Below are 19,716 nucleotides of genomic sequence, written 5' to 3' on the forward strand. Positions count from 1 at the left end.
AATTTTTAAGTATAGAATTTTATTATTAATAATTAAGACATAATAATTTAGAAGCATATTATTTTTTAGAAATTTAAATATTTTTTATATAATTAATTTATTTAAGATACAATATTAATATATAAATTAAGATAAAATTTTCATACATATTTAAAGGATATCGAGTAATACAATACTTCAACAAAATAAAAAATAAAAAATAAAAATAAAAGTACAAAAAAAGTTCAGATAACAAAAAATTAAAATAAACAGTAATGACAATCTAATAATCTAGTAGAGTGGTATCGACTCCTCCAAGATCACTGAGATATTATTCAAATGAGTTTGAAAAAGGAGGTTGCTGATTTTGTTGTTGTCCGAGTCTCTTTTCTAAAATTCATGCTTGTTCAGCTTCAACAAATGCATGAACAATAGTATTTTGCATGGAACTTAAGTCTTGAAATAAGATTTTATTTTTCTTTATTGAGTTCTTTTAAGTCATGGTTCTTATTTTGAAGCTCCAAATGTCATTGTCTTTGGGCACTTATTTTTTTAAATTGCTCAGTAAGTTGTTTATTTCCATCATCCAGAGTTTTAATAAATATTGACAGCTTCATCAAATTTTCTTTTTAGTTAGGCTTTCTTCAACCCAATCAATCGTTCAGATTGAGAGCCACAAACATTATATTCTTCATCATCTAAATTTAGAGAAAGCACAGAGTCCAGGAGAGTGTGTTTTACTAGATTCATGGGTTAGATTTTTTGACTCCAATGAGACATACCCAAAGCTTGACATACGTGATGCTTGCCTAGCAATAGATTGACCATCTTGAAATTTTTCAAAATTTTTAATAATGTTTCACACATAATCAAACTTCCAACCTATTTTGAACTTCTTATCTTATGCAAACAATAATTTGGCTTGATCTAACTATAAATTGATATACACAATTACAATTAAATAAGTTGTGAAATGAAAAAGACATTGTAATAATAAACATGAATACTCATGATATCTTCATTTGAAGTGCCACTAATATGTCTATTTTAAACTTGTCGAATGCATGCGTGCATCTTCCTTGTTGCTTTCTCGATAATATGAATAAGAGATTGAACATATCTTTTTGAATGCATTTCCCAACTTTGGCTTTTGGAATTATTATACGCTTCTTCTATACGTGACTAAAAGTTATATGATGACTGATATATACATGTGATTAGGTCTTGAGAAATTTTCATATAAATTATGCATAAGATCTTATCTCGCTCATGAAAATATGCAGTTGATCGAATAGACATATTTTTCGGATGCTTAATGGATGCAAAATACCAGTTACATGACATGCTGCTCACCACTATTTATATAATAATTCTATTAGCATTCTTGACATCATTCTTACTTTGTAATTTAATATTACTCAATATGTGACCACTAACTAGAATTTGTCCTTTTTATTCTCAAACTTTTTAAATAGTATTGTTTGGATGCACTAGTTATTGCAATTTGTCGGATAAGATTCTCACACTTCTCATATAGTTTGACCATATGTAACCACTCACTGTAATTTATCCTTTGGGGTTCTCACACATCTCAAGCATCATTGATCGTATGTGACTAGTCATTACACTTCTCCTACAAATAACATATTTCCAAGTGATCTTAACATTACAATATCAATATGCATGATAGTTTTTCATCTTTTTCTTCCTTGGATGAAGAAGATACACTCCAACAGATAAATAGTTTACATGAAGAGGAAACAATGATTTATTGTGGCATAACAAATAATAATATGATGATCTAATATCTGCTTATACGACCTATTAACCACGTCTCTGCAGGAGGCTCAGTTATAGGGCATGCGTTTATCAACCGTGATCGGGAGGCTACAGATCGTCAACTCTATCAAAATTACTTCTAATGTGATCCAATATACAATTTTCCAACTAATATATCAAATGTCTCGAACATTGTTCCTACGCGTACTTGATGCAGTAAAAGCACATGATAACTACTTCCACCAACGAATGGATCACATCGATAGGCTTGGTTTATCACACCTCCATAAAAGTTACATTCATCCTTCGGATGTTAACATATATATTACTCACAAATGTCAAAGATAAACTCATTATAATAGGCGAATAAAAAAATAATTGAAAGTGTAAAGAGATTTTGTAGAGCAGTAGTCCAAGTATATTTTATCCTTCAATGATGTGGCTAGACTCCTTCACATTAATAAAAAATATGGTTTTCCAAGAATGTTGGGCAGTTTAGATTATATGCACTGAAAGTGAATAAAAATTATCCTACCAGGTGGGCTGGGCAATATGCGGGACATACTGGATCACCTACAATTATTTCAAGCCATGACATATTATGATCTTTGGATATGATATACTTACTTCGATTTGCCAAGCACTAATAATGATATAAATGTGTTGGAGTCTTCTTACCTATTCTCCAATCTCACTCAAGGTATAGCTCCTCACTATCATTACGTCATTCAATGAAAAGAATATAACATATGTTATTATTTGACTGATAATATATATTTGAAATGATCCTTAATTGTGCAAACTATTCAAGAATTATATACTTCAAAGAAATAATATTTTGCAATGAAACATAAAGAATGTAGAAAAGATGTAGAACATGCTTTTGGATCTCTCCAATGTTGTTTCACAATTGTAGTTGGACATGTACTTTTTTGGAGTAAAGATGTGTTGGCAGGTTGTGCTGCGATGGCCAATTCTTCTTTTGCAGGTTTTTGTCTTTGGCAACTGGTGCAACCGCCTGGTCTTCAGTCACTATATTCAGATTATTTTGATGAATGAGACTGTGCTCCTTCTGAGTCTATCTTTTGCCAATTATCATATTTTGTTTTTGCCACTGACTGGGTGTAAATTTTGCTTCTTTTGGTAGTTAGCTTTTCTTTTACAGATCAAATGTAATTCCCTTTTAGTTTCTTAATATATGGGCTTCACGCCCCGGGTTTTCCCAAAAAAAAAAAATAAATAAATAAAGCAACCAACTAGCCCTGAGCAGAGTGGCAGAGTGATCGGAAATGAAGAGCATTCCCGTTCTTCTCTTAGGATGCGGTGGCGTCGGCCGGCAGCTCTCTGATCACATCGTTGCCTGCCGTTCTCTCCACTCGAAGCAGGCACTGTCATCCTCTTTTGATCTTTAATTTCTTTATTATTATTTTTTTTTTGTCAAATTTCATTTCCATTCTGATTTCTTAAGAAACGATCGCTTCGTTTTCATTTATATCCCTTTCCTTGACTGAAAAGGGCATAGCGCTTCGAGTAGTAGGAATTTGTGACAGTCGCTCATTGCTTGCTGTCAATGATATTGTCAATTTGGAGCTGAAAGACGACTTATTGAAAGAAATATGCAAGATTAAATCATCGGGGTCTTCACTGTCTTCTCTGATGGATTTAGGTATCCTTTATAGTGTGGATTTTTCTCATGTTATTCGCTGGATATAATTTGATTATTAGCTCAGTGAATACAAAAAAGAAATAATTGTTCGTCTTTGTAAAAATGCTCCTTTTATCGTTTGAAAGAACCGTTCCTGAAGTGCTTTTTAAATTATATTAGTTCACGGCTTTTTTTAGTAAGGAAGATCTTTGAAGTAAAATTTTCCTGAAAGTTGGGGCTTTCTTGGAGTTATTAGGGCTCAAGCCTTAAAAGGAGTTCCTCAATATAAATTCTTATAAGTTCGTTCTTATTTGTACTCATTTCTGCATTGAGATTTCTGCTCAGTAGTATCTAGGGGTGCAACCGAGTCAAGCCGGCTCACGAGCTTGCTGGGGCTCGATGAGTCAAGCTTGAGATCGCGAGTCAAGCTCGAACACAATTTCGAGCTCGACAGCTTAACGAGCCCAAGTTCAACACCCTGCTGCTCGACTCACGAGCTCGTCGAGCAGCTCGTGTAACAACGACGGAAAAAATAAAACCGACGGGCGGGAAGATGAAAAACGATGCAGGCGGTAAGAAGCGGATGCAGGGAAAATTATACCGTGAGAAAATGAAAACCTCGGCTCGTTCGGACGACGCAGGCGAAGACGTGAATGATGAAAGACCCAGCCGGCAAGAGGAAAACAGAGAAAGAGGGAAAGAGAAATGATTTAATCTATGTTATGTAAACAGTATTACAGGCGGTATATATAGAATGAATTAGAACAAGAAAGTGAAATGGCTAGTAAAGAAATACACGTGTCCAAGAGTAATAGGTCCTAACAGCCCCCCTCAAATTAATCATTCATAGGTTGAATCGTTAATTTGCTTCGAAGCTCGGAGAATCTTGATGGTGAGAACGACTTTATTAGGATGTCTGTTATTTGGTTTGTTGAGCTGATATGAGAAATGGTAATGGCGTCGTAGTCGATGTGTTTCGTTCTGGCGTGAAAGACTGGATTATTCGCCAGAGCGATGGCGGAGGTATTATCACAGTGAATGCGTGTGGGAGATCATTGAGGAATTCGAAACTCTTCAAGTAGACGCCGGAGCCAAAGTACTTCAGATGTTGCAGATGCGAGGGAACGGTATTTTGCTTTAGTTGAGGACTTGGCTACCATGGGCTGTTTCTTGACAAATCAGGATATATGATTTTGGCCAAGGAACGTACAGAATCCAGAGACCGATTTCGGATCAGTTTGATCTGCGACCCAGTCAGCGTCCGTGTAGGATTGTAGAGTCAGGTTGCATTGTTGAAGAGGGAGACCATAGTGTAGCGTGCCTTTGATGTATCTGAGTAGGCGCTTGAGAGAGTGAAAGTTGCGGATAGTGGGAGAATGCATGTGTTGACAGATTGAGTTCGTAGCGAACGCTATATCAAGACGTGTAATTGAGAGGTATTGAAGAGAGCCAGCGAGTTTGCGGTAGAGCTATGGGTCGGTGAAAGGTTGATCGGAGTGATGTCTGGAGGCGGAGGACGAAGTAATCGGCGTCGGAGCTGGTTTGAAGTCAGTAAAACCTGCCGTCTGAAGGATGTTGGAGGCATAATGGTGTTGGGATAAAAATAGGCCTATTTTGGTGTGAATGACCTTGATACCGAGAAACAGAGAGAGTAAGATATCATCGACATAGATTAAAATATATAGTTGTATATGGTGCCGATGATAAATCAAGAGAGAAGGATCGAAACGAATGAACCCGAAACCCGAAGCGTTGAAGAAAGGAGGTGAGTTTTTAAAACCATAAGCATGGAGCTTGTTTGAGGACGTAAATGGATTTGTGAAGCTTGCAAACGTAATCGGGGTGTTATTGATCGGAGAAGCCTGATGGTTGTTTCATGTACACGTCGTCTGGAAGATCTCTGTGAAGGAAGGCGTTTGAGATGTCGAACTGAGAGATTGGCCAGTTGCGAGTTAGAGCAATGACGAGTAGTATACGAATGGTGGGCATCTTGGCGACGGGGCTAAAGGTTTCAGTGTAATTGATGCCGTATTGCTGAGTGAATCCTTGGGCGACAAGGCGAGCTTTGTAGTGGTCGACCTTGCCGTTTGGTAGTCGTTTGATCTTGTATGTTCATTTGCAACCGAAAACATGTTTGTTCGGAGGAGAGGGAACGAGGGACCAAGTTCCTTGACGTTGGAGGGTCAGGAATTCATCAGACATTGCAGTTTGCCAGTGTTGATGAAGTTTGGCTTGATGGTAGGAGAGCGGAGTATCAGCTGGTGTGAGAATAGCAGTTAAGTCGAAAATTGGTTTTGGTTTAGTGATACCAGGTTTTATTCTGGTTTGCATTGGATGTGTGGGGATAATTGTGAGAGTTTTTGATTGGGAGATGAGATGATCAGATGACTAGATAGGAGAGGTGGGAGAGGTATTGGATGGGATAATATTGGACGGAGGTGTATAAGATTTAGTGGGTTGAGGTTGGTTGGACTGGGTAGAAGGAAGAGAGGCGGAAGCCGGAGTGAGTAAAAGAGGTGAGTATGGGAGAGTACTGACATTTTTAGCTGGTAAAGGTTTGGGAGACTTATACGGAAAAATGTGCTCATATAATACCACATGGAGAGATATGTTGAGTTGATTTGTGTGAAGGTTGAAACATCGATATCCCTTATGGAAAGATGAGTATCCAAGAAATATACATTCCTTGGAGAGAGGAGTGAGTTTGTTCGGAGCATACGGTCTGAGCCAGGGAAAGCAGAGATACCCAAAGGTGCGAAGAAAGTTGTAGTTGGGATGTTTGGTATGAAGCTTATAATAAGGGCTGGAGAGGTGAATGTATTTGGAGGGCAATCTGTTAATGAGATAGTTTACCGTAGCTATGGCTTCACCCCAAAATAATTGAGGCAGATGGGCAACATGTAATAAAGTTCTGGTGAGGTCGAGTAAATGTTTATGTTTTCGTTCGGCTAGACCGTTTTGTTCGGGGTTGTGAGGGCAGCTGACTTGGTGAATTATGCCGTGATCGAAAAGATAAGTTTTGAATGCAAGGCTTGTAAATTCATCGCCGCCGTCTGATCTAAATGTTATAAGTTTCGTATTGAATTTGGTTTGACTTAGAGAGTGAAGATGTTTGAATTTGTTGAATGTTTCCGCTTTGGAGTGCATCAAGTATATCCATGAAAATCTGGTGAAATCATCTACAAAGATTACATAGTATTTAAATCCATTTAAAGAAGGCGACGGGGAGGGACCCCAAACGTCTTAGTGCAGAAGAGAGAAAGTAGTGCTTGAAACAGATAGAATTTTATTGAAAGTTTGTTTGTAGCTTTTTCCTATATTACAAGAATGACAAACATAAGCATAATTGAGAGTACATAAATCTGGAATAGTCTTGACTAAGGTGGACAGAATTTGGTGATGAGGGTGTCCGAGATGGGCGTGCCAGAGTTGAGTAGAGGGATGTTGGCTTGAAGAGTAGTCGGCTGCTGCGTGGGAGGAGTTTGAATTTGGTACAGACCGTTATGGAGACGACCATGAAGAAGAGGTCGTTGGTCCTGACGATCCTTAATGACGAAGCCGGTAGTGTCAAAACAAATGGAGACGTTGTTGTCAGCAGTGAGTTGAGAAATTGAAAGTAAGTTGTGAGAAAGAAGAGGAACGTAGAGTAGTTTTTATAGATGTAACTTACGGGCAGAGTCCGGTAGAGGTAGGATGCCTTGACCGGAGTTGTGAATCGAAAGGGTAGTGCCGTTGGCGATCGAAATAGAGTCAGAGCCTGGATAGAAGGATGGTTGGTGGATGTTGTTAATGTTAGGTGTGAGATGCGAAGATGCACCTCAATCAAGAACCCAATTGGATGTGTTCATGGCGTTGTTGTGAAGCAGCATGGCACAAGGGGGCCATGTAATGGTTGGAGCATATTTAAAGTTGCAATGGTGCCAACAGTTCAATGCAATATGTCCGGGTTTGCCACAAATCTGGCACATAGGGCGCTCCGAAGGGACGGGAGAACGGGGTGAGTTGTGAATGAGGTTTGGTCGAGGTTAAAAGTTGATTTCGATTTGAACGATTTTGGTTTCGGCTGCGATTGGATGATGTTCGATTGGTTGAAAGAACCGTTGTGTCAAGATTGGAAGAAGATTTTTGCTGCTCATTGAGGAGATTAATCTACTCACTACAGAGTAGGGAGTAAAGGGTGTCGAGGTCGATGGGGCTGAGAGACGTGCGAATGGCAAATTTAAAAGGATTGTAAGATGCAGGAAGACTATTCAATATGTACAAGATAATGTCTTCAGAGTCGATCTTGGAGCCGGATGCCGCGATGTTATCAACAAGATTCTTGACTTGAGCAAGATATTGCTGCATAGACAAATCTTTCATTTGAACTTTGTGTAATTCGTGTTTAAGTTGAATTACCCAAGATCGATTTGAAGGTTGAAGACGACGTTCGAGGATGGTCCAGATTTCTTGAGCGGTATAGGATGAGAGAACATAGGGTAAAATGGATGGAGAGACAGTAGAAAAGAGAGCAGAAATAAGATTTCTATCGGCAAGATTCCAGAGGTTGTAGGCGGAGCTTCTTTGATCTGTGGGGCACGGACCGCACGGTGTGTCTCCGGTTAGATGACCTGAGAAGCCATTCGCAGCAAAGTGTTGAAGAAGTTGTAATTGCCAAATGGGGTAAGTGTCGGAAGAAAGTTGTATGGGGACAAGATTTTTGAGGTTTGAGATGAGAAACTTGAGATTGGCGGGAATGGGAAGATCTGTGGATGTTTCCGAGAGGTTGGAGGTGGGAGGGATGGAAGCTGCCGATTCTTCTTGATCTGTTATGGCTTGAGCTGCTCTGATACCATGAAAGTTCCAGCCGGCAAGAGGAAAACAGAGAAAGAGGGAAAGAGAAATGATTTAATCTATGTTATGTAAAAAATATTACAGTCGGTATATATAGAACAAATTAGAACAAGAAAGGGTAACGACTGGCAAAGAAATACACGTGTCCAAGAGCAATAGGTCCTAATAAATGACGCTCAGGCGGGTGACACAGGCGCTCAGGACGACGATGCAGGAACTCAGGCGGACGATGCGTGAGCTCAGGCGGACGACGCAGGCACTCAGGCGAACGATGCAAGAGCTCAGGCGGATGTGCAGGTGGACAACGCGGGGCTTTTGCCGGCAGGAAGACGCTGACGACGCAGGTGGAAGACGCAGAAGCTGACGCAGGGCTTATTAATAGGCTCGAAGTGCGGCTCAACGAGCTCCTTTTCCTTTGCCGAGTCGAGCTCGAGCTCGAGCTCGGTATTTGACAGTTGAGCTCGGCTCGAACACATCCTGACTCGAGCTCGACTCGACTCTTTTGCACCCCTAGTAGTATCTATCCCTCATTTACACAGAGACATATATATATATATAATTTTAATATTAAATGCATGTATATATGAAATTCCTTTTAAAATTTTCCCTTATGAATTTCTAGAAATTGAAAAAAGAACGGATATCCTATGAACAATTTCTCGTGGAGGAATTATTCATCACTATTTTTTTTCATACATTGAGATATTTATTCATAATTCTTTATCATGGACGAAGATTTATGTCCAGAAGAAAACAACTCTCAATGCAAAATGAGTGGTGGTGAGGGATTCCTTCCTCTTTTTTATTTGCGTCCTTCAAAATAAATTCACCCCTGTCTGACCTAAAGCTGAGAACTCTAACTCATGACCCTAGCTTGCTCAAGCAGGGAGCCCATTTTGTTATAATTAACGACTTGTGGATTATTCTGTTGGACAGGGGAAGCTTTTTAGAGACATTGAACTTAGTATTTTGAAATTCTAAAGGCTTATTTTCTGTTTTTTTCTTGATTTCAGGCCAATGTCAAATTTTCAAGGACTCAGAAGCAAGAAAAAAGGTTATTGATATTGCTAGTCTTCTTGGCAGATCCACTGGTTTGTAAAGCTTCTGAGGTCAACTGTTATTTTGTATATTTAGGATGCCTAAGTTCATTAATTATTATGTATAAATTCATGGTGTTGATGATTGGTTTATTTTGCTGCTCTGTTTTCATTTCATACGTAGTATTTTTGGCGACCACAGGAGATGAGTATCTCTTTTGCAAGATAAATGTTAACTGATTATACGTAGTATTTGACTTTATAGATAATGAATAGTGTCCTTTTTACCTTAGCAGGTCTAGTTCTTGCTGATTGTTCTGCCAGCTCGGAGACTGTAGAATTATTAAAGCAAGGAATTGACCTAGGCTGCTGCATTGTGCTAGCAAACAAAAAACCACTTACCAGCAAAATTGTAATATTCCGTTTGCACATTTATATCATAGAGAATTAACTAAGGCTTCGTTTGGGACGACTTTCTTATTGCTTCTTAAAGCTGCTTTCTAAGACAAAAATTAAAAATTTTGTACTAAAAAACTGTTTTAAGAACTAGTAAGAAAGCTGTCTCAAATGAAGCCTAAATATCTCTCTTTCTCCTCTCTCTCTCTCTCTCTCTATATATATATATATATCAAACTCTTTCACTTTTACATGATATAATTTTTCTTAATTTCTTTAGCCACCTTATGACGACGTGGATTTACTTCACTGCAGGAAGAGTTTGACAAGTTGACATCTGATTTCCGCCATATCCGTTTTGAATCAACGGTAGGTGTTTGTAGATTATTTATATGTACATGTACACTCATATAAGGTTGGTGTATATGTTACAACGTATGTTTCCAATTTGTCAACTTTTTAGTGCTGCATTGAATCCTTAGTTTGCTGATATCTTTTAATAGTTGCTGATATCTTTTAATAGTTGTAGTGACTTAGGGATTATTGGTAAGCTGCTATTGTCATTATAGTTGATTGTGAAGTTGCTGTAGGAAAGCAATTGAAAGTTGTTGTGAGGATAATAATTGGAGCTGTTTGAATGCACTTATGGTGAAGAAGTTATATGGAAAGCGAATGACATTTCTTTAGTGTGTTAAAAGTTGGTGTGAAGCTGCTTTAGCATTCAAAAAACAAAAACACTGTCATTCATTCTTTTTTTTAAACATTATAATAAATGTATGATATTTTCGAATAGTATTAGTTAAAATGCGTTAACATTAAAAAACTCGATCCAATGATTATAATTTTAAAAATAGAATAAAATTTAAGGGAAAAAAAAAGTTTTTGTTTTTAAATTTGAAGAAATAATTTGGGTAACAATTCACCATAGTAATAGCTTACGGAAAACCTATATATAGTAGCATTAACATATGATGATATTCAACAGAAGCAAATTTCAAAGATGAAGAAGTTCAAACTTGTTTATTTAAAATTTTTGATAGTTTATCATCAAGCTTATCATTGATAAATGTACCATATTAAATGAAGCCTAAGTGTATGGATTTAGGGGCATTTTGGAATTTTATCAACTTTTAGAAAGTATTTTTAGACAACTATTTCAAATTAGTTTCTCATGACTATTTTAGATGGATAACCTCTCATATAGCAGGTGAAAAAAAAAACCATACAAAGACACATTTATTTTTGAAAAGTAGCTTTTCATATAGAAAAGTAAAATGAAAGTCAAACCAAGTGACCCCATAATGGTTATCATCAAATTTAAAGGCTTTCTTTATTGAATTTTGAGGGAAATTCATGTAAATGATTTGGAAAACACATGCTTTTATTCTAATTCTTTTAGAGATTTGTGTATCATGTATTTTACCAATTAAATTGGAAGAAGCTTGGCCCCTTATTTTTCCTCTTTAACATTGATGATTCCTTGTTTATGAAATGTTTGTGCTATCAAAAGTCATGTACTAATTTAGGGCATCTCCAACTGAACGTCATTCATCCGTTTACAGCTTTGGTGAGTGCCCACCTGAATGGAAAATGGAAACGCATTTCTACATTTTATTAAGCATGTGAACTGTGGGTCGCACTATTCATCAAAACACCTTTTTTTGTATTGAAAATGAATATAAAACAGAGACGATAAATAATATACATAGAATATTCTTTTTTGTTATTAGAAATAAAGTTTTGTTGGAGGTGAATTATTGTTTGATATGACTGTTACTGCATTTTGAAATGGAAAATAGGTTTTTTCGGTTGGAGATGCCCTTATATAGCAAGATGTCTTTTCAAAATGACGCTTTATATTTGGCAATCTGAAATAGAATCAAGTTCCTTTGGCTTTGTTGATGTGCTAATTAAATTCAACTTCACCTTAAAGGACAAGTAATGTTTTATTTACATGTCTTTTGATTCATATGGTTGCACTATGCCTACATAACAATCTATTTCCCATATTACTCTTGGGCCAAAGTATGTTAACCTCAGTATTTTATTCATGGATGGTACATAATTATCTAAACTTTTTACTGACAAAGGTTTTTAAGTGGATGGAAGGTGGGCAACCCCTCATAACATAAAGATGACAATGGAAGTGATATTTTTATTGAAAGAAGAGCAATAATATAAATGAGATTATTAAGGAACTCACAAAAGAACCCTAATAGGAGAAAGCTACCAAGCTTCACCTTCTATTGCATACAATGTTTAAAATTGCGTATTCGGGTATTAAGGCGTTTTTCATTCGTGAGGCGTGGCGTAAGCCTCAAGGCGTTTTGAGGCGTAAGCCTCAAAATCAAAAGATTGCGTAAACATAAAATGATAAATTTGTTATATATTAATGAGTAAATAATATAAAACATAAAAAAGTATAAGATATGAAGTGAAATCAAAATATCTCAATAATAAGACAACATGAAATATAGTTCAACTCAAAATTCTATCTTTCCGAAATCCCAGTATTCTTTTCATTAACATATATTTCCGTTTTCCAAAAATAAATAGCAATGACATATCTCATAAGAACTCATAAGTCATCAGCACTGTCATCACTAAGGGGTTCTTCATTTGAATCATCATTATGGTGAACTGCTCTCTCCCCTTACTCCTCTCCTATAGAGTCCAATGTCGGGCATTTACTTCAAGATTTATGTAAGTTTTAATATATATAGCGTGAGGCATAAGAATCATGCCCGTGAGGCGAGGCGGGCCTCAACCAAGTTAGGCGCAAGCCTATAAAAAAAACTCGAGGCTAGCATCGAGGCGTTTTTTATAGATTGCGTAAAGGCGGATCTCAAGGCGAGCCCTCAATATGCCGCAATTTTAAACATATTGCATACAAGCAATACCATTACATTGTTCCAATCAAGTGAATTATTTTTTATAGTTCCAACTCTTATTTTTAATAAGTATTAACGCATTGCAATGATAGCATCATTAATTTCGCACCTTGGGCTCCGAAAATTTGGCCCCGGCCTCCCCGTTTTTTTTCTTTTTATTCGGGCGAGGAGTTTAACGGAATAAGTTTCCGGGGTAAATTTTGGAAGGGCATGATGGGTTTTGTAGATAAAGACACTAACTCAGAGATTCGCCCTTCATTTTTGTGAGGATTTATGATTGAGTTTTGGGTTTCCCTATATGGGCAAGCCCTAAGTTAATACCCTTCCGCGATCACGAGAGAGAACTTTCGATTAAGGCTAGTCGCGATCAGATACATATGGAATACATGTTATCGGCATATAGTAGCAGGATAGTTTTGGAAATTTGCGTTGATTAATAGAGTTTGGATATTTAAAATTGGAAAATTTCACCATCTATTCACTTAAAATGCGGATGGTGGGGGAATGTTGATGGTGGACCCGATCAAGATCCATGTTCCTCATCCCGGCCCATCGTGTCCGCTTGGTCTACTTAGTCAGTAGGAGGTAAGTCACTCCAACTCTGACAGATAGGGATCCTTGGTCGGTGACATGGGTTGCTTCGTGCCAAGGGGACCTTATAATCGGGAATGGATGTTTGTCTAAGGGGACAAATTTGAATCCACCTTAGCTAACAGAGGGCTTTGTGCCCTATTGATCATATCCTATTGATTCATATCTCAAGGATTTAACGCCACTAAGGAGCGTATTGGCTCTGGCCATAACCGCTATCTGTGGTGCCATTTGGCGGCAAAACCACTCGGTTCAGAGGGCCCCGGGTCATAACCGTTTACCTACAGTGCCATTTGGTGGCAAAACTGCTGGTTAGAGGAGACGTACCACGTCCTTATCGGCAGGAGACTGTTTGAGAATGGATCCTAGTAATATTTTCGACTAGGCATTTGGCTCTTTGTGAGCTAGAGTAGTTTTTATTTTTGTCCACCTCGGCAAACTATTGTGGATGGTGGATGAATTTTGCTTTCAGTGGGTTGATGGATTTATTTCATTTTAAATATTTTTGGAATTTTTGGAATTTTGAGATTTTTGAATTTTTCTGGGATTTTAGGTGGAGCTTTAGAGTATTTGAAATGGACTTTGGATATTCGAGAGATATTTGATTGGGAACCCCTCCGGTTGAGATCTGCATTCAACACGGCCATCATCGGGGTGTTTGGGGTCATTTGTCTTTATGGATTGAACCTTGTCCACTCTGTCAGGCTGTCGACAGAGGATCGGGTTTCGTAGGCTTTATGCCCTTGATAGTGAATTCTCATTGTTTTAGGCCTTGAAGGCCTAATATGAATGTATTAAGACAAATATGACGATCGCCACAACCGTATATTTGTTTGTTGGTTCGAATCCTGCCGACTTCTATTGACCCGTATAGAAGGATTGGTTTCAAACTTGAATTCACTTGCCAGCCCGCGCAGCATCCCTAGACGCCACGTGTGTACCAATAACACGCTCGCCGGGGCCCATGTGGGTGTTTGGGGGCATTTTATAATTGAACCCTGTGCACTCCTTTTATCTACTTAGGAGGATCAGGTTCAAATTTAATAACCCGCGCAGCTCCCTAGACGTCACCTGTATACCAATAACACGCTCGCCGGGGCTCATGCGGGTTTGAGATTATATTTACCCCTTTTAGTGTGCTTATGTGTATACAAGCTATTGTGCACGTGCGGGGGTATTCTTGGAATATACGTCTTCTGTCTGCTTGTATGAATATTGCAGATCCGGTGGCGGCGTAGCAGCTCTTGAATAGAGTTGTTCGCTGCTTCGCACAGGTAGACTGTCGTGCACTACTTGTTGCTTTCTACAAGTGGGTCGTAGTGCACTAACGAATCTTCTGCTTTTGATCCGTAGGTGTTTGCATTTATTGTGACTCTTTGGCACTTTGCTTGTGAACATTATATTGGGTATACCATGGGTCTTCTATGGTAGTTTATAGGAGTATGCTTCTATCACCAACCCCTCCATGCACGCTGATTGGTGTTGACTATATGAGGATATTATACCCACTGCATATATGTTGCTATAATCTATAAAAGCTCTTTTCATTGTATATTGCATCATATGTATCTTCCCTTGATTTACATGGCTTTCATCACCACCTTGTGGACAATTTGTCGAATATACGAGTGTATGGCTATATTTGTATAGAACCTATCACTTCTACATCATTTCAATCGATGTTACTTATGAGTGGATTGCCAGTTCTATTTGTATTGTCTTCAAGCATGTCATTATCGTTCATGAATGATCACAAGTATCCCATAGTTGTTTGTAAGGGATTTTCATTCTCCCTTCACTAGCTAGTTGATTTTGACTGCTAGGATATTGCGATGATCATTTCCTTTGTGCTTGTAGGGAATGGGAATGTACGCTTGCCACGATATTAGCATAGGTGATATGAACAATCATTGTAGGCTTCTATATTCACATACTCATTATAGAGATATTGCTAGATCTCTAAAATTTGGTTCATGAGCGTTTCTTTCCACAATCCATGGATGAATCATTTCATATATTTGAGAATCATGCATCATTTAATGCATTTGAGAATCATGACCCCGTTTTACCTTTGTATATTGCGAATGAGGTTCAACATTTCATAGTTTAGCTCATGGCTCTTGCCACTTATGATTATTAGTTCTCAATCAAACAATTTGGAATTTAGCACTTGCATTTTTATGATTGAGTTCAAGTATAGTTCTCATGTTGTCATTTGTTTCATTCACATTCACATTCATTTAGAAATCACTTTGAACTTCTTTTGGGTTCATGCTCCTCGTAGTTACAACTTCTAATTCAGTTCATAGAAGTCAATGTTCAAGCTTGCAAGTCTTCCTCATCTGATTCAAGTCAAGTTCGTGTTCTCCTTGATGTTGTATAATTCAAGTTCAGTGTCCACGGTAGTCCAACTCAAATCTTTGTTTGAGTTTATATGTCCAAGTCATGTGTTTGTTCATTTCAAGTTCTAGTTTTGATTTGAGTTCCTTATAGTCCAAGGCTGATTCAAGGTTGATTCAAGTCTTTGCTCACATAAGTATGAGTTCAAGTTCAATTAAAGCTCAAATCAAGTTTGAGTATAGTCCTTTGTAGTTCATCAAGTTTCTTGAGTTCAATTCAGATCCTTGCTTGAGTTCAAATGACTGAATCATGTTCAAACTTAGCTCAAGTTTGAGTCCAAATTTCATTATTGTTTATTGCAAGTTGAAGTCCTCATTATGTTCATTCATTTGGATTAAAAAAAATTAGTTTATTTTACAGTCCAAATAATGTCCAAGTAAAGCTCCAAATTGTCCCAAGTATGATTTTATGTATACCCGAAATTTCGGCAGTCTTCCGACGTCTCTCTCGTTTAGGGGAGAACTACGGAAAACTAGGCCTCCCGCCACGCTAGAGAAAAGCGTGCACGGTAGGTGTCCTCGTAATAATTTTTATTCCCCACCACGCCAGAGAAAAGCGTGCATGGGTTGCGGGCACCAGTTTAAAATAAGCAATTTTATAATTGACCCAGCCTCGCCGCATGCATCGCACCGGGTTCCCTTCTCACCACGCTAGAGAAAAACGTGCATGAGTTGGTTTTCCTGTCCGATACTAACGCCGAAAATGGGGTTTTGATTACCCGTCCCGTTACATCGCTAGAAAAAAGCGTGCATAAGTGGTTGTTCGCCTCGTTGCAAGTACCGAGAACAGAAATCTGAGTTTAGAAATTATGCCTTCGGGACCGGCAGACCAGTGGACCGGCGGTGGAGGGCACGAAGACCGAGGCAAGAGAGGAGTGAGCTTCTCTTTCTTCTCTTTTTTTTTTCTTTTTCTTTCTTTTTTTTTAGGCTTTGGTTAACAATTATTAACGTCATTAATAATAATTATCGTTGGGGAGGCCTTGACGGTAATTATTATAAATGTCATTAACAACAACCACTCTATACAATGTAATAATACTGTACTAGAAATCATAATGAAGTTAACAACATAAAGCAAATGGAAGGAAATTTATACCTGTAATGGGCTACTTTAGGTAAAATAAGCAGGTTCTAAGTTAGTAGCCAAGAAGGGATGAAGGGTATGCTAATGGGCTGTTTTGGAGAGCTCTTGTGGGCTTTGGAGTATGAGAGTTTTGGCCTTTGAATGGAGGAGATGGCAGGTGTTGTATGGGGAAGAATGAAAAATGGTGGAGGTGATATAGGTGTAGTTGGTTGTTTAGGCAGAGGATGGAAGGGAATTGGAAACAGTGGCTGCTGTGTATTGGAGATCAAGTTGGTGGAGAGGGCACTGCTGTTGTAGGGATGAAGTATGAGGTGATTTGTAGTTGTATGGAGTTGGAGTTGAGATCAGGTAGTTGAGAGGAAGGAGAGGCTGTTGTATGCTTCGTGTGTAAGGTAAGGGAAGCTTGAGGCTTGCTGTTGTGGTGTTGTGGAGTGGTTTTGCTGAAGAAGAAAAGGGAGAATGGCATGGAAGGTGGAGGTGCTGCTGGCAGTGGGAAGTTTCACGTGGAGAGCTGCAGGAACCAAGCAAATAGGAGTGGGGGCTTGTGTGTGTATATATAGAGATGAGAGAGATCAGTTAGGAGCACATGATAAGCCCTTATTTATTTATTTTTATTTCCACTTGCCTGACAAAAACAGGTGGCTGCTGTAGGTATGGAGCAGAACTTTGACAGGGCAGCTGCAGTTTTGATGGATTTGACAGAGATTTTTAGCAGGATATGGGCTGCTGGTACAGCAGGATTTGAGCAGGATAAGGGCAAATTTTGTGAGCTATTACAACAGGATTTGAGCAGGATACTAGCAGGTTTTGGGTGATGTGGCAGCTGCTACCTTTTGAGGGATTTAATAAAGATTTAGGTGACATGGAAGCCACTTGCATTGGATTTGACATGTATGTAAAGGTCAACATCAACAAAGTATGGCACTTCGAGAAATGTGTGATTACATTGAAAAACGTGAAAGCAAATAAAAAACATACAAACATGCAATGCAAATGCACTGAAATTCATATAAGTATACTGCGCGAGTATATTAAAAAGCATGCCAATACATTGAAAGCATACACACATATCATGTAAGTACATTGAAAAGTGTGCAAGTATATACAGCATAAACTTATTGAAAAATATGCACATCATTTTAAAAGTGATCAAAATCACCCGCATGTGCTCCTACAAATGTGCTTAATGCTTAAACATGAAAATCTAAAAAGGCTATGTAGAGTTACAAATGAATTGAATAAAGCAAACTACCACTCCGACAAACATGCTAGATGCTCAAACACAAAAATTTGAAAAGGCTATGCTAAGCTAAAAGCGAGTTCAATAAAATCATATTTATAATATAATTATTGCATATGCTCCGACCATCGCATCGAACCCTTAAATCCAAGGTCCAAGAATGCTTCAAGTGTAAAATATGAAATTAAATTTAAAGTAAAATTAAGATGATGGCAATGTTGAAATTGAATCTAAACTGGAAAGGACTCTATCATTTTAAATACCTCTAAACCTTGATAAAATACAAAAGTTTTTAAGTGACTTTAATATGTCTTTGATAATAGCCGTATTGAAAGTGAATCTTAACCAGTAGGAATTCTAACTTTTCTAAATACCTCAAAACTCCAATAAAATACAAATATTTTGAAGTGAATTCAACATATGCTTGATGATGATTGCATTTATGATTTATCTCAACTACAAGAAGGGGGTTAAAATTAAATTCTCAGATCACAAAATATACATATTACTCTAATGACTTAATATTTTTTGATGATGGTCATGTTAAAAGTAAATATCAACCGAATGAGACCTATCTCTTTAAATGTCTCCAAATCCTGATAACTACAAATATATTTAAAGTAATTTTAACATCACCCAGATGATGGATGTGTTGAAAATAAATCTCAAACAGTGAGAACTTTATTCTTTTAAATGCCTTAAAACTCTTGATTAAACACAAGTAGTTTTCAAGTGACTTTAATTTCAACCCAATGATGGATGCATTAATAGTAAATCTCAATCGAAGAGGTCAATTCTTAAATTCTATTAAAGTTTTAAAGCTCAATATCTATAAAAATTCAAATATAAGTAAAATTAATCATGTAAAAAGACTAAAAGTAAAACTCATCCACTCTTGGCAATCGTTTGGTGAGGACGATGAATTCAAGAATTATTTCAGCTCAGAAAGAGCGAATGTCTTATTAAAAATATCACTAAGATTCATTCTCACACAATCTCTTCATTCTCACACAATCTCTCGATAGTAAGAACGTGGCATGTGCCTTCTAACTATTGGTTTGGCCCAACAGGTCCATAGGATTGATGATTAAGCACAATGGCTCCACAAATAAACAGTTATGATTGAGGCCTTCTAACCAAGTGATTTTGCAGCAGATAGGCACAACTATATTATGGTCGTGGTCAAAGCTTGTATGTTCTCAAATGTCTAATACAATTGACTAACGAATCATAAGTTAAACTTGATGGAGCACAAAGTCAATTATTAGCTAAGGTCGACTTGACTTTATCTCTTAGATAAACAGTCACCCTATGTTTATAAGATACCATTATATAGAGCAACTCATGGCTGCTGACAAGAATCATTTGGTCATGATCGGTCGACCAACTCTTTTGATTAAGTATACTAGGGACCAGAGCCCTGGATTGGGTACCCATACCCACACTCACCCATATACCCACCCATACCCAATGGGTATAGGTGGGTATGGGTACGCCCATGGCCTTGTGGGTGGGTATTCAACATCGGGGGATAAATCCATTTACATTGTTAATCACTGTATAACTTATATTACTGCAATCCTCACTACGTAGTGTGCAGCACTTAACCACATTGAGACTACGGTAAATTCTGATATGCGACTTGAAAGTTTGTAATCAGAGCAAAGGGCAACAAGCCTCAGGCTATCAGTCTGTGGTAGACTGCGTTCAAAAACCATGGAAAGTGGGTGGGTATAGGTGGGTACGGCATCCCAAAAGTCACCAAGGGTGGGCGTGGGTGGGCAAAGCCCGTCCAAGTAAGGCATGGGTGCCCAATAGGTACCCAACCAGGAACCCATGTAG

General features: G+C 37.9%; 1 protein-coding gene across 2 annotated transcripts; it reads left to right on the forward strand.

Moving 5' to 3' along the window:
• The first annotated feature begins 2,976 nt into the window (after nt 1-2,976).
• LOC110104176 lies at nt 2,977-10,144 on the forward strand. 2 transcript variants are annotated; one of them, XM_028691904.1, is made up of 5 exons: nt 2,977-3,143; nt 3,274-3,424; nt 9,250-9,327; nt 9,567-9,685; nt 9,985-10,144. In XM_028691904.1, the coding sequence occupies exons 1-5, from the start codon at nt 3,048-3,050 to the stop codon at nt 10,081-10,083; spliced, it is 543 nt and encodes a 180-aa protein (XP_028547737.1). In that variant the 5' UTR covers nt 2,977-3,047; the 3' UTR covers nt 10,084-10,144. The 2 variants fall into 2 exon arrangements, with proteins under 2 accessions (XP_028547737.1, XP_020688825.1); XM_020833166.2 differs by having other exon boundaries at nt 2,978-3,143; nt 9,570-9,685.
• Nucleotides 10,145-19,716: the final 9,572 nt, after the last annotated feature.

This window comes from Dendrobium catenatum, unplaced genomic scaffold (genome assembly GCF_001605985.2).
Source record: "Dendrobium catenatum unplaced genomic scaffold, ASM160598v2 original_scaffold_86101, whole genome shotgun sequence".
NCBI lineage: Eukaryota > Viridiplantae > Streptophyta > Magnoliopsida > Asparagales > Orchidaceae > Dendrobium > Dendrobium catenatum.